This window comes from Cetorhinus maximus, chromosome 16, assembly GCF_964194155.1.
Source record: "Cetorhinus maximus chromosome 16, sCetMax3.hap1.1, whole genome shotgun sequence".
NCBI lineage: Eukaryota > Metazoa > Chordata > Chondrichthyes > Lamniformes > Cetorhinidae > Cetorhinus > Cetorhinus maximus.
In genome coordinates this window covers 39,192,848-39,206,803 of record NC_135894.1, presented here as the reverse complement: position 1 = coordinate 39,206,803, position 13,956 = coordinate 39,192,848, and the positions used below count along the sequence as shown (strand labels likewise).

Genomic DNA, 13,956 nt, shown 5'->3' with positions numbered 1-13,956 from the left:
ACCTAAAGGTAGGAATATGGTATTGATTTCAGTTTGGCCAATTTTTTCCATCTCCAATGCTTGTACTGTAATTAAGAGAGAACAAAGATTACACAAAATTATTCTGCCCAATTTCAGGTAAGCACAATCTTAATCATTATGTTATCGTACTTTTCCAAACACCTGCTTCCTTTACTCCAAAATCAAGTTCTGGGGCTTCCTGATGGTTTATCGAGCTTACCATGCTTTGATTCCGAGCTGCATCAACTGATCTAAGTTAGGGCAAGGAGTGCTACAGTTAGTCTTAGTATCTTTGATTAGGGAAGGGAACATTTTCAGGGTTTCTGCTCCTAAAGCTACTCGCATCTACTGTTTAATAATGTGCAGTGGGAAATGGATCAAGAACAGAATCAGATTTGCTCATGTCCCCTAAAGCTGTGAGACTATCCTCAAGCAAGGAGTTGACACCTTCAAACAAGAAATATATTAAAAACAGGACTGGTGAAAAGAGGAATAAACTCAGCTGCTAGTTTCCCATAATTAAATAACCTGTCAACATTCACCAGCAAAGGGCTAACTTATAAATAATAGCCATGTGGACAATATGGCAGCAGGCACCCAACATTCATATAAATGCACCATAGAGTCAAATCCTTGTGAAAGGGTGGGGTAAGAATTGAAGAGAACATTTTAAAATGTTATGTCCCTAAAGTTTTCTTAATTTAATAACTTAGATAAGAAAATGAAACCTTTTTTTAAGTATGGAAATCATAGTGGTGTCATAGGTTACAATATATGAATATGCAAAGTTAAATACAGCAAACAAATTAAAAGTAATCTTTTTCCACTCCCCAAAATGATATACTGCACAGTAGGGTCAGAAAGTATTTTGGTTCCCACCTGTTGTGCAAAGATGAAGGTCAGTATTACAATCCAAAAAAAAAATCAAGGTTTCTAAATATTTTAAAGGAGAACGCACTGAGCAAACCATTTTCTTTTCAAGTTTCAGCTTAGTACAATGATAGCACTTAAGAGATCATCTTAAGGTTCTGTGTTCCAGCTCCATTAGGTGTACACTTCATTGCAGTATGAAGCAAGTTGTGTTAGAAGTGTTATCTTTCAAATGAGATATTAAGCTAAGACCCCATCTGCATGTTCAAGTGAATATAATCCAACAGAACATTTCCCATGCTTCCACATACTCAAGTACAAATGCTGTAGCAGTTTTTGTTACTACTTTTGTTGGTGTGATGCGACCATTTGCCTATAGTCCAGTGCCCCAAGCTTGGTCATTAATATTGGAACACTTGAGAAAACAATGAGGGTTTCTGCATTTTAATAACAACTCACATTTATGTAGCACCATAATAAAAAGGTCCCAATGCACTTCACAGAACCATTATCAAACAAAATTTGATATGTCACATAAGAGACTAGTAGGGCAGATGACTAAAGCTTAGCCATAGAGGTACATTTTAAGGGATGTCTTAAAGGAAGAAAGCAAGACAGAAAGGTTTAGGGAGGGAATCATAGTTTAGGGCCATGGCAGCTGAAGGTATGGCTGCCAATGGGGACGTGATTAAAAGCAGGAACAGTCAAGAGGCCAGAATTGGAACAGCACAGATATGAAGATTGTAGAGCTGGAGTTGGTTACAGAAATAGGGAGGGGTGAGACCATGGAGGGATTTGAAAACACAGCTGAGAATTTTAAAATGAAAGTAGTGTTTAACTGGGAGCCAATGTGGGTCAGCAAGTAGAAGGGTGCTGGGTGAACGGAACTTGGTGCAAGTTAGGATACAGCAGAGTTTTGGATAACCTCTTTTTAAAAAAAAATAGAATAACTGCTTACAAACACTGATGTCCTCACTTCCCATCAGGTCTTGTTTCATACACTAGGCTTGCTGTTGACAGCTATGGTGTCAATACTTACAGCTCAGAATTCAGACACAATAATTCAATGATCACTCATTAAAATAAGGTGGTAAAATACATATTTAGTACTTCCAAAACTATCTAATATAAATTGTGGGTTCTACTCTAGAAAGCCAGGTGGTGAGGGATAGAGCTGGAGCCAGTTTTCACACAGCATTTATTTACAGAGATACACAATACAAACATGCACCTTCCTAGCAAACAACCACAGTTTCAGTCTGTTCCTTTTTAGATTTTTTTTTTCACTGAATTCAAATCCCACCATGTACCATGGCAGGGTTTGAACCTGGGTCCCCAGAGCATTACCCTGGATCTCTTGATTACTAGACCTGCAACAATACCACTATGCCATCACCTTCCCTTCTCTGTTCCTTTTTATAGGGGCACACGTGAATCCCTAGTTAATGCCCACCACCTGCATATAATTACTATATGCCTGATTTTACATATGGGCAGCTTTATGTAGCTTTTACCAGAGCGAGAGATTTTTATTCTGTTAACTCTTTGGTGAAAGAATAACTAGAAATCGTAGAAGTACAATTACAATAAAGTTATTAATTTGACTGCAAATGTTTTGTAGGTCTCTGCGGGTATACAATACTGTGCACCATCCCTCTGCTACCACCGTTCACCCAAGCAATTCTTCCAATTAAACTCAACTCCAATCATGTGATATGTGTACTGACAGCAACAAGACATGTTGCTGTGCTATTCAGAAAAGCACCATAACAAAGGAGAGTGTGCCAATGCCAACATCCATTTCCCTTCGTTATCAAAGATGGCTGTTTCTTGCATGCGTAGAGTCACCTGTTGTGCGTTCTAACATGGCTGTGGAGCCTGATTGCAGGCCTACATGGCTTTGCAGGCAAGGATGAATTGTCTGATTTTGCTGGGTCCGCCTGGTTTTTCTAGCTTGCCTTTTGTCCTTAGCTGCCTGTATTCTTTGCTTTTCGAAGGAAACAACAACACTCTTGAGATTGCTCCCTGGATAGTTCTTTCTTGTGCATTTTTATCTCAGTCTGTGATGGATATGCCACGTTTCCTGAGGTTCGCCTTCAAGGAGTTCTTGTACCTTAATCTGGGCCTACTTTGCAGGTGGTGTTTAAGTTGTGAATACATTCAGGGATTTTATAATCAGTTACACATACTAGATATTCACTCCATCTGAGCTTAGCTCTGATGATGAATGCTTAAATTCTAGATATTTCTGCTCTTTTAAGTACCTCGGTGTCGGATACTTTGTCCTTCTATTTGGTGCCCATGATGTTCCGAATGCATCTCATGTGGAACCGGTCCTTGTTTCACAGGCATAATGGAGAGTTGGCATTACCATAGCTTTGTATACAGCAAGTTTTGTTATAAGTTTGATACTTTGTTTCCTCTAAGTCTCTTGGATAAATGGACAAATGCTGAGCTTGCTCTGGCAATTCTATTTGCCACCTCACTATCAATGCAGACATTTCTGAAAATTATGCTTTCGACATAGGTACATAACAAACAAGAATTCAATGTAAAACTAAAGAACACATTATAAAGATTACATGAAAGATAGAAAAACTTGTTAATGAACAAAATATGTACATTTTAATCAAAATAGAGCAAAGAAAAACATTAAAACAGGAATTTTTAAAAATCCACACATTGACCTTTTTAAAACACTGGTTCTTCCTCAACTAGGATATTGTGTCCAATTCTGGGGACTGCACTTTCTGAAGGATATGAAGGCATTAAAGAGGGTGCAGACAAGGTTTATGACAATGGCTCCAAGGATGAGGGACTTCAGTCACCTGGATATATTGGAGAAGCTGAGGTTGTTCTCCTGAGAGAAGGTTGAGAAGAGATTTGATAGAGGTGTTCAAAAAAATGAAGGGTCCAAGCATCCAGACAGAGTAGACAAGGAGAAACTGTTCCAAAACTGTTCCCATTGAGAACCAAAGGACACCAATTTAAGGTGAACGGCAAAAGAAACTAAGAGGTCATGAGCAAAAACTTTTTATGCAGTGAGTGATTAAGATCTGAAATGTACTGCCTGAGAGTGTGGTGGAGGCAGGTTCTCTGGTGGGAAAGGGAACTCGATGATTATCTGGAGAGTAAAATTTGCAAGCCATGAAGAAAAGACAGGGATATGGGATTAGCTGAGTTGCTCTTGCAAAGATCCAGCACAGACATAATGGGCCAAATGGCATCCTTCTGTGCTGTGATCATTCTACATCAATAGAAACTAAGAAGGGATTAGAAAGAAAATAGCAGCAATCTGAACCAGAGAAAATTAGAATCGACAAAGAATTTTTAAAATAAAGGACAAAATAGGAATTAGATAACTCAAAACAAAGGAAAAAGTTAATAGAAATTATTTTTAAAGTGTAAGAAAAATTAAAGAGGGACAAAACTTGAGTCCTTTGAATCGATGCTAATTCAATTTCTTGAAAATTTCTGAAATTCTGAATTAGGAGTTGAAGTTTGCTGAAATGGTCATAGAAGTACAGAGGAAGCCATTCAGCTTATCAAGTCCATGCTTGCACTCTGTAGAGGCATCTGGTCAGTCCCATTTTCCTGTTCTATCCCATAGCCCTACATGTTTATTTCCCTCAAGTGCCTATCCAATTTCCTTTTGCAATCATTAATTGTCTCCGGTTTCACCAGCCTCGTAGGCAGTGAATTCCAGGTCTATACCATTTGCTGTGTAAAGTGTTCTTCCTCAAATCCCCGAGGCAAAATAAGAGGTTTGAAAATATGGATAACAGAAACATCAGCTGGACTAAAACACCTTTGCTAGCTATAATAATGTGGAAGTATGAATGATTAAGATCACACAAATATAGGGTTACTAAGTTAATGCAGAGCTGCATAAAACATTGTCACGTCACATGTGCTCTGCCTGAAGGCAGGTCCTTAGCTCATTGCCTACTGATGCTTCATCATGAGTTTTTTTCCTTGGCAGCTTTTGTCAGTGGTGGCTTGCTATTGCCTTCCACTCTCAGGGGCAGGGCGAGAAGGCAATTTCCAAGTCTACTTCAGCCAAAACAGGAATCAAATTCACAATGTTGGCATTATTCTGAACCACACACTAGCCATCTAGTGAACTATGAGCTAACCCTGTCCCCCATAAGCTATGTTTCAAACTAATGGTTACAAAGAAAGTTGTTGTTGTATACTTGTCAGACCTACTGACTCAGGGTCCATTTTGCACAAAAAGGAAGCACCACCATCACTCAGGGAGTCCTGATCAGATGCAGCAGTACTTTAAAAAAAATCTTTCATGGGGCATGGGCATCATTAGCAAGGCCAGCATTTATTGTCCATCCCTAATTTCCCTTGAGAAGATGCTGGTGAGCCATCTTCTTGAACTGCTGCCTTTTACAATGTTGCAGAGAACAAGTACAGTGAAAATAAACATCCTTCACAGCCTCCTTTATCTCTCCCAGGCAGTTAACAACTTCGGCATCCTGTTCAATCCCAAGATGAGCTTTCAATCCCATACCCTCTCTATCACAAAGACTGCTACCCCAAACATTACCTACCTCTGCCCTTGTTGCTGAAATTCCCATCTATGATGCTGTCACATTCAGACTTGACTACTTCAATGCACTCCTGGATGTCTTCCTAACCTCTAAACTTTGTAAACTTCCAGTTTAACTCTGCCTGCCTTATCTCATCCTTCATCAATTACTCTTGCCCTTAATGTTCTACATCAGCTCCTTGCCCCCCAATATAAACTTTTTGTCTTTGTGTTTAAATCCCATCATGGCCTTGTCATTTCCTAGCTCCATAAACTCTTCCAACCAACCCACCAACTGCCATCACCTCCCACCACCCCCATCAATTTTCCTTGCGCAAACAACAAATACTTACATCTCTACAGCACCTTTCATTACCACTAGATGTCCAAAGCACTTTACAGCAACTGAAATACTTCTAAAATGCAGTCACTGTTGTAATGTAGGACAGCGACAGCCAATTTGCGCACAACAAACTACCACAAATATGATAATGACCAGGATAATCTGTTTGTTTGATGTTGATTGAAAGGTAAATCTTGGTTAAGGTACTAAGGATAACTCACTTGCTCCTCTTCGATATTGTGCCATGGGATCTTTTATAACCACCTCAGGAGAAGAAGGCACCTTGATTTAATGCCTCATTCAAAAGATGACACTTCTAACAGTGCATCACTCCCTCAATAATGCACTGGAGTGTCAGCCTAGATTGCTGTGTTCAAGTCTTGGAATGGGACTTGAACCAACAACCTTCTGACTCAGAGGCATACAATAACTAGTCATGGCAGACATACTGCATAACTTTGCTGCACAACTGGCAGCTATACCTTCAACCACTTGGGCCCCACGCTTTGGAACTTCTGAACATGCCTTCAGGAAATTCCTTAAAACCCACCTCTGAACAAGGACACCTCAGCTTCCTTCTTTGGCTTAGTATCAATTTTGTCTGATGATGTGTGACTTGTCTTGTGATGTTTCACTAATGGCACTATCTAATTGTCATCTTTTTGCAACAATCACCAATTTGGTTTAAATTGGTAACATACTTGCCTTAAAATACACATATGTTTAAATGATTGCAAACGGTGTGATTTGTTTTCATTTCTAAGGTTGCTATGTCATTTGTTCACACCTATAAAACTTATATGATCTATAAAGTTTTTTTTAATTATTAAGAACCCAAGATGAACCATGATGCAACACAAAGGAAAAATAACAAGATATATTAGGTCGCAGTGTATAGGCTTGGGCTTTAAAAACCCGAAGATTGTAAGAAGAACAACTGAGGGAGTAAAGAGTTTCGAGTTTTGAGGTCCTGAAAAAAACAAGTTCTGCGTATTGTGCGATAGGCTTCACTTCAACAGCGAAAAAGATCTGGAGGAGAACGAACAAGGATAACGCATTTGGCACTTGAACTGAAAACGCAGTGGTCACACAAGCTGCTCATGTGACCTCTTTCCTTCAGTGAGCAAACGTTGCATTCAATCAACAACTTTCTGTGCAGATCCTCCAGATTTCTAGTTGTCAGATTTATAATCCACTGGAAATGTCATAGGGGGTCACGCTCAAATGCGAAGATTTCACATCGGGTTAAATTGCTGCCATTTCTATGGTCTGTAACACATTTTAAATCCTGATTTACAACAGAAACTAACTGATGTAATTTTGACACCATGTCTAACAGTGGAGATAAACTTATCGGTTTTTTACGGCCATTGTGAGGGGCTCCGAGATGTGTTTGTCATGAACACAATGGAAATGTCTTTAGAAAGCACAAAGTTGCATGTTTAATGCATTATAACTAAAATTAAAACACGCACTAGGGGCAGACAGAAAGCAGACATATTCCTCGCACCATCACCAAATGAGTCCGGTCAAATGCTGCGGACACCCCGCACCTTCTCCATACTCAATCCGACCTGCTCAGCCACTCCACATAAGCCCTTTCACACAAATAAATCTAACCGAATGGAGGAGCTCGCCGATTCCAGCCCAGCTTACCTCCACGCTCCGCCATACTGCAGCTGGTTTTAATGTTGATAGATGAATAACTCCAGCTCCTCACCCGGAAACACATCCTGTATGGGGTCAGAATGACGGGCTCCGGCACCATGGTGATGGGGCCTGGCACCAGTTGTACAGGCCAAGCGCATCTTAGCTCGGAAATGTAATATAAAAAAGTACATTCCTGTTGGAATATGCGTATAAATTATGATTTTTAAACCCCATGTTTTCAATGCAGCTACTTTTAGACCTAGTTCCAGAAATAGGCCAGGTGCGATATTCCACCTTTTAAACGCCTCATTCAAAACTCTGCTGCCAGTCCAGTTTACCCAACACTCCAGTGCTCGCTCAGCTACGTTGGTTCCTGGTCCAGTAATGCCTTAATTTTAAAAAAATGTGCGTTTTTTTGTTACAAATCTGTCCAGCCCACCACGGATTTGATCTCTGCGTAACTCCAATCCGTACCTCGTGTGAATCCCCATTTTAACACGCCGCCATTGTGCTTTGGATATCCCTCTCTCGACCTTTCCTCTCTTTTGGTCATCTATCTGAATGTGTGTGTGGTTCAGTGTCAAATTTAGTTTTATAATAATTCTCCTGTGAAGCACCTTAGAATATTTTACTGCGTTAAAAGGTGCTATATAAGTGCAAGCTGCTGTTACGTGCAGAAAAATAACTGCCTTTTAAGGTTATGTACCGAGGCAGGGCTGTGCCCTGCTCTCGTCAGTAGACACTGCTGCTCAGAAATTGTGGACAAATTGACAAGAAATAAATGAATTTAGTAAATCTGATTTATCTGAAATGTGAGATTTATTTTGATTGAAAAGTATCAACATTTCCTTACTGTCAAAAATATCTAACCTATTCTTAAATGTTCACGTTCTGCTTCATTCACTGTCTCTAGGATTTATAGCATTACCAAAACTACTAGATTATCCTAGAATGGACTGTGAATCTCCCAAGCTCTGCTGCTAGCAGCCTCGTGAACTTCACTTTTTAAATCTATTGCACCACCCTCACCGCCACCTTTACTCTCCAGTACTACTTCATAACATAGCTGATACATGGAGATTCAGGCTTTTATATGATAATCACATATTTCTGCATAAGGAACTATGTTTGCCACAGCGCTTTTCTTAGACATTTTTGAAAACATATTTCCCTTTTTAATCCTATAAGAACCAGTACCTCATTTTTTTTCTTTCTCTGTACAATCTTCCACTTAAATTATGGCAGAAGATTGGGAGAACTTCCATGGAAATTCCAGTTAACTGTTGCTGGCTGCTGTTTTAATTTGGGCTTTTAATAATATATTACGTTTTCTCACTCAAATGGATTGAGTTTCTGTTGATAGTCTGCATGCCTAATGAAATGAAACTCGCATTTATTTTGTTTTCTTACAGAATTAATAAATCTAATAATTGATCCTGATTGAACAGAATGAGAAAATTATCAAAACATCTAGTTATAAACTCTTAATTCTTTGCAGATAGGGCTGCAATCAGTTGTGATCAAAGCAACATAATTTGCATAGATACTCAACTGTTTTGAGATTAATCACAATTTAATTTTTAAAAAAGCTTATGGTTTGAAGCCTAAATTTGTTTTAATGCTAGTCTGAACATCCCAGGATACCTAAAACTAGCTATTGATAACAATTCTGTTGGAAAGATCATTGACCCAAAACTACTGTCTCTTCACAGATGTTGCCTGTTTCACACATTTTCTGCTTTTAGTATAACAGTCTAGAAGTCCAATTCATACACAGATTAAGGGAAATTTAGGAGGTTAATGGGCTGTAATTCACACAGGGCAACTCAGAACACACCTCTGGATCATAGGTTTTGGGTTGAAGTCCCATTGCAGACTTCACTACATAATCAAGGTTGATGTTTCACTACATTACTGAGAGTGTTATTTATTCTTTCATAGGATGCAGGTGATGCCAGCCAGGCTGGCATTTATTGCCCACCCCAACTACCTTTGAGAGCGTGGTGGTGCTTGAACTGCTGCAGTCCATGTTGTATAGGTACACCCAATGCTAGTAGGGAGTTCCAGGATTTTGATCCAACGACAATGAAGGAACAGTAATATAGCTCCAAGTCAGGACGGTGTGTGGCTTGGAGGGGAACGGTGTTGGTGTTCCCATCTGTCTTCTGCCCTTGCCCTTCTAGGTGGTAGAGGTTGTAGGTTTGGAAGGTGCTGTTGAGGGAGAAGTACAGCACTGTTGAAGATGCTTTCAAATGAGATGTTAAATGGACAGAGGCCTTGTTTTTTTTCTCAGGTGGTCATAAAAGATTCTACAGCATTATTTGAAGAAAAGGAAAGTTTTCCTCATGTTCAAGTCAATGTTTATCCTTAAACCAATACCTCAAAACACAGATCTGATCTTTTATTTCATTGCTGTGTACAAATTACCCAATATATTTCCTATATTACAACACATACTGTAAAAGTACTTAATTGGTTGTAAAGTGCTTTAGAACATCCTGAGGTCATGAAAGGTCCTATAATTTAGATTTTAACAAAGTTAGTCAAATCCATCATAGCTCTGCATTGCCACACCTTTTAAGCAGACTGTTAAATGTTAAACCCAAATAGTCTGTCTGACACAGTAGTGCAGCATTTTGGAGCAACAATGAGTAACATCACACTGACAGAAGATTTGGGAATTTTTTCTCACTGATCTCTTGTGGGGAAGTTCCTAAGCAAGAGTTGGGCTGAGATGGAAAATCAGGATAGCTGTGACTTGGCTACCGTTGGTTCAAAAATGTCATTAGCAGAGATTTGGGAGCTGGTATTATATTAGGTCTCGGCTAAAAAAAATTAGACCAGAATGAGAACCTAATGCATCCTCAAAAACATTAATGGTAATAGAGGCATTATGCCAGTTGAGTGGACTCATCTAGCTTGGAATTTACATTGAAACTTCTATTCGTAGGATGTTGCCATTCCCTCATTACCCATTGTGCAAAAAAAACCTTGTGTGCATTTATATATTTATCTTAAACTATTTAAATGCAATGTATTGTGCTAGAAAGACTAGAGCGCTGCCTACAGGTGTCAGACAATTATACATGTAACTGCAGCCACAATTAATATTAAAGGATCCTTAAGCAATGCTGTCAAGAGTTCAACTAAAAACTTTATATAGTTCACCAACTACAAGCATTGATTGTACTGCTCTTTTATATTTTCTTCTAATTGGTAAGCATTACTCAGAGTGAACTAACAACCAACAGTGCATTTTAGGAACTGGCAGCCTGATCATCAGACTGACTATTAGACTGAGTTAGATGGATAAAAGAGAATGGATGGAAGTAGCAATGCCAACTGAAAATGGACTAATATCAGGCCCGTGCCACAACTGAGTCAGGGAGTGGAAGTGGACTTTAACATAGATCACATCACAATAGTGGCAGAGAAAGGGCTGAGGCCCAACAAAGCAAGGAGCAACGCTGGCCTAGAGTAGTCTAAAGATGAGACAAGGCTGTGCAAGGGGAATGTGTCAAATTGTATCTGACAATGCTCCTATTAAGCTCTTTGGGGCATTTACTACATTAACTTGCACCTTTAATGTTGATTAGAGGGACAGGGTCAAGCAGTACTAAGGGGGAAAGATTAAATATAAAAAGAGGCAAATATGGACTGCTTCCTGTCTCTGTAGTACAAAAACATGCCTGGATTAAAAATCCTAACATATGTATTAAGATTTACCTCGCAGCATTCAAAAACTCATGATTTAAGCATATCCATATATTCCAGAAGTCCTGCCTCACCTCTTTTTGCTCCAGCTACAAGGTTGCCAATTAAGAGGAACTGTGCCCCTTTTGAAAGTGGAACCATAAACAATAAAAAGCAAAAACTTTGAAGGAAACTTAATCAAGATGACAGTTCAAAGGGCAATTATGCACTCCAGCTCCCCTCATGCTCACTGGTTGCAGAAGACCTCAAGCATATTGGCAGGTACCACTTGTTCACTTGCCAGGGACACCGATGTGAGAAAACCATGGAAGAGAGGCAGGCAGTCGACTGAATGATCCCCTGCCTGGACCTGGTTCAGTGGAAGGCCAGTGAGGTAATCTAAATGTTTCTAAAGTCAAAAACGTTTATATCGACAGTGCTTTTCACATTCTCAGGACAGCATATTTCAGCCAATGAAGTAATTTTGAAGTGTTCTGATGAAGGGTTATCAACCTCAAATGTTGACTGTTTCTCTCCCTAGATGCTGCCTGACCTGAGTATTTTCAGGATTTTGTTTTTAATTTTGAAATGTAATTGCTGAAATGCAGGGAAATACATCCACCAATATGCACAAACAGCAATGAGAAAAATTACAATATATCTGTGGCATTAGTGAAGGGTGAAATACTGGAGAAACACCAGTGAGAACTCTTACTCTTTGAACAATACCACCGTGCATTGGATGGAGCAGATGGCAGAACTTAAGATAGCACCTGACAGTACTCCCCAATATGAATGAAGTGTCAGCCTGGATTAAGTGCTAAAGTCTCTGGAACAGAGCTCGATTCCAGAGGCAACCATGCTGACCCTGGACTCATTCAATTGCCTAGGGTCATGGTTGACTTTTTTATATTTCTCAAATCCTGAGAATTTTGAAGGTGCCATATAGATGGAAATTGGTTTTCGCTAATAGATCTAGAGGGGCAATCCAATGACTAACTGGAAAATATATTGACATTTTGCATGACAACAAGGCAATACTGTTTTGTGACACCCAATCTATTACAGAATGTGCAGATTCCCTATCAGTAAGATTGTTTAATTGTATCCCAGCTTATACCAGTGCCTTCATGGATGCATTGAGTGCAAATGCACATCAAAAGTAACTTGCACCAAACAGCACCTTTAAAAGGGCTAATAAAGGAAACACATCCTAAACCATGGTGCAGCTGAAGGTTTTGCAAAAGTGAGTAGATGGAAGGGTAATTATATACTAAAAGGCAGGAAGAACAGTAAAACTCCATTAATTCCCAACATTTGTCAAAAAATTTGCTAACAAGTCTGATGCCCTACAAAAACTTGCTTCTAAATTGTGTCCGCACGAATCTGGCGGAGTTTAAAAGTAAACTATCATCCTGAATGGCATATGACGACGGATAGAATAAGGGGAATATTTATCAAGGTATTGAAGCCGATCATGGGAAGCAACACTACAATTAATGGCCGGCAAAACAAAATCCATCGCCGGCCTCCTACCTGCTGGAGAAACGAGACAGAAACAGTTCAAACTACAATTTAAAATATACATCTGCCCATTTCGTTTCAAATTAAAACTTGTGGGTTTGAACAGATCTTACTTTCAAGGGTACAAGCTAACCTCAATTCTGAGAGAACATTCCCAACTGTCGCGCGCGTTCCGGGTTGGACGGGGTGGGGTGGGGGCGGGTGGAGAGAGAGAGAGAAACTATCAAAAAAAAATTCTCAAATTTCACAAGGCGACTCCCCATTTGTCAAATCCCATTTTGTACGGCGCCATCCCTCGCGGTTGGTTTAATGTACACTGCTGGAAACAGTAATGTTTTTAAAAAAAAGTCACCAAACTGCAACACTGATTTACTTTGGAAAGTGTGGGGAATGTGACCGCGACGCTTTTGGTGGCAGCGAACCCATTACTGCGACCCCTCCCCCTTACCCCCAAGTTTGTTTTTAAAAACTCTCAATCGCGGAAACGTTACCGCTGCTGCCACTGTCTGTCCAACTGAAGGGAGCAAGCAAACACACCTAAACTTCCCACACAACGCGCTCCCAATCCAACACCCACCACAACCAAACAAAAATGGAGCAAAACTAAAGTTCTGCGCAGCGAACATTCTTTTTATATCCCGACAAACCCTAACCTTGCTGACGTGTTTAGCGATCGCGATGATTGGCAGTCGCACAATCCAATGGGAGACCGGATGACGCAGGCGCCCGTTCCAAAAGCGTCAAGGCGCTGGGGTGCGAGGGCCAATGGGAGCGGGCGGCAGCCGGAAGGGGCGGCTCCCCGTGTCAGTTGATCCCGCAGCACGGACTGACGTAAATCAACACAAAGGCACGTGGGGTGGGTTGCTGCTGCCCATTGGTCGGGAGTGGGTTTGCTGTTTGTGCGCTTACGGCGTGGATTCGGTGTGACACAATTACAACTTTCTGCTTTGAAGTTTTTTCTTTTTTTTCCCTTAATACCATTTCAATGCTATTTTAATTCCCCCCCCCCCAAAAATAAGGACTCCAGCAGCGCATGGTAGAAACGAAGCAAGAGCTTGAAGGATGTGAAAAAACCAAAAAAAAGTCCACGGAAATAATAAAGAATAACAAAAATAAATTGCAAACATTTTTTTTCATCTCTGTCTGTAAACCCATGAAATCCTGTGGAGTATCATTCGGTGATGAGGAAAAGAAAATGGCGGCGGGAAAACCGAGTGAAATTGAGGATGACTTTCCAACTCTGACGCCCCAGGAGAGAGACTCTATTGCAACTCTCGATAGGTTAGAAAATTCTGCAAGTTTTGTCTTGTGTTTTTGATTAAGTTTTAGTGTTTGT

At 40.0% G+C, this 13,956-nt stretch overlaps 2 protein-coding genes across 8 annotated transcripts in view; one reads left to right on the top strand and one right to left on the bottom strand.

Moving 5' to 3' along the window:
- The window catches only part of fundc1 (FUN14 domain containing 1), a 33,073-nt gene extending 19,839 nt beyond the window's left edge, over window positions 1-13,234 (bottom strand). For 2 of the 4 annotated variants that reach the window (XM_078559712.1, XM_078559713.1), the window contains exons 1-2: window positions 11,812-11,850; window positions 7,410-7,596 (exon numbers count right to left, since the gene is read on the bottom strand). In XM_078559712.1, the coding sequence (XP_078415838.1) occupies window positions 7,410-7,596; window positions 11,812-11,835 (211 nt within the window). In that variant the 5' untranslated portion in view covers window positions 11,836-11,850. Of the gene's footprint in view, window positions 1-150; window positions 252-3,134; window positions 3,238-7,409; window positions 7,597-11,811; window positions 11,851-13,157 lie in introns of those variants that run through there. The other 2 variants (XM_078559715.1, XM_078559714.1) reach the window with 2 other exon arrangements.
- A 252-nt stretch (window positions 13,235-13,486) lies between these two features.
- Window positions 13,487-13,956, top strand: part of kdm6a (lysine (K)-specific demethylase 6A) — a 274,780-nt gene continuing 274,310 nt past the window's right edge. For all 4 annotated transcript variants that reach the window (XM_078559720.1, XM_078559718.1, XM_078559719.1 and 1 more), the window contains exon 1: window positions 13,487-13,901. In XM_078559720.1, coding sequence (XP_078415846.1) covers window positions 13,654-13,901 — 248 coding nt within the window. In that variant the 5' untranslated portion in view covers window positions 13,487-13,653. The remainder of the gene's footprint in view (window positions 13,902-13,956) is intronic.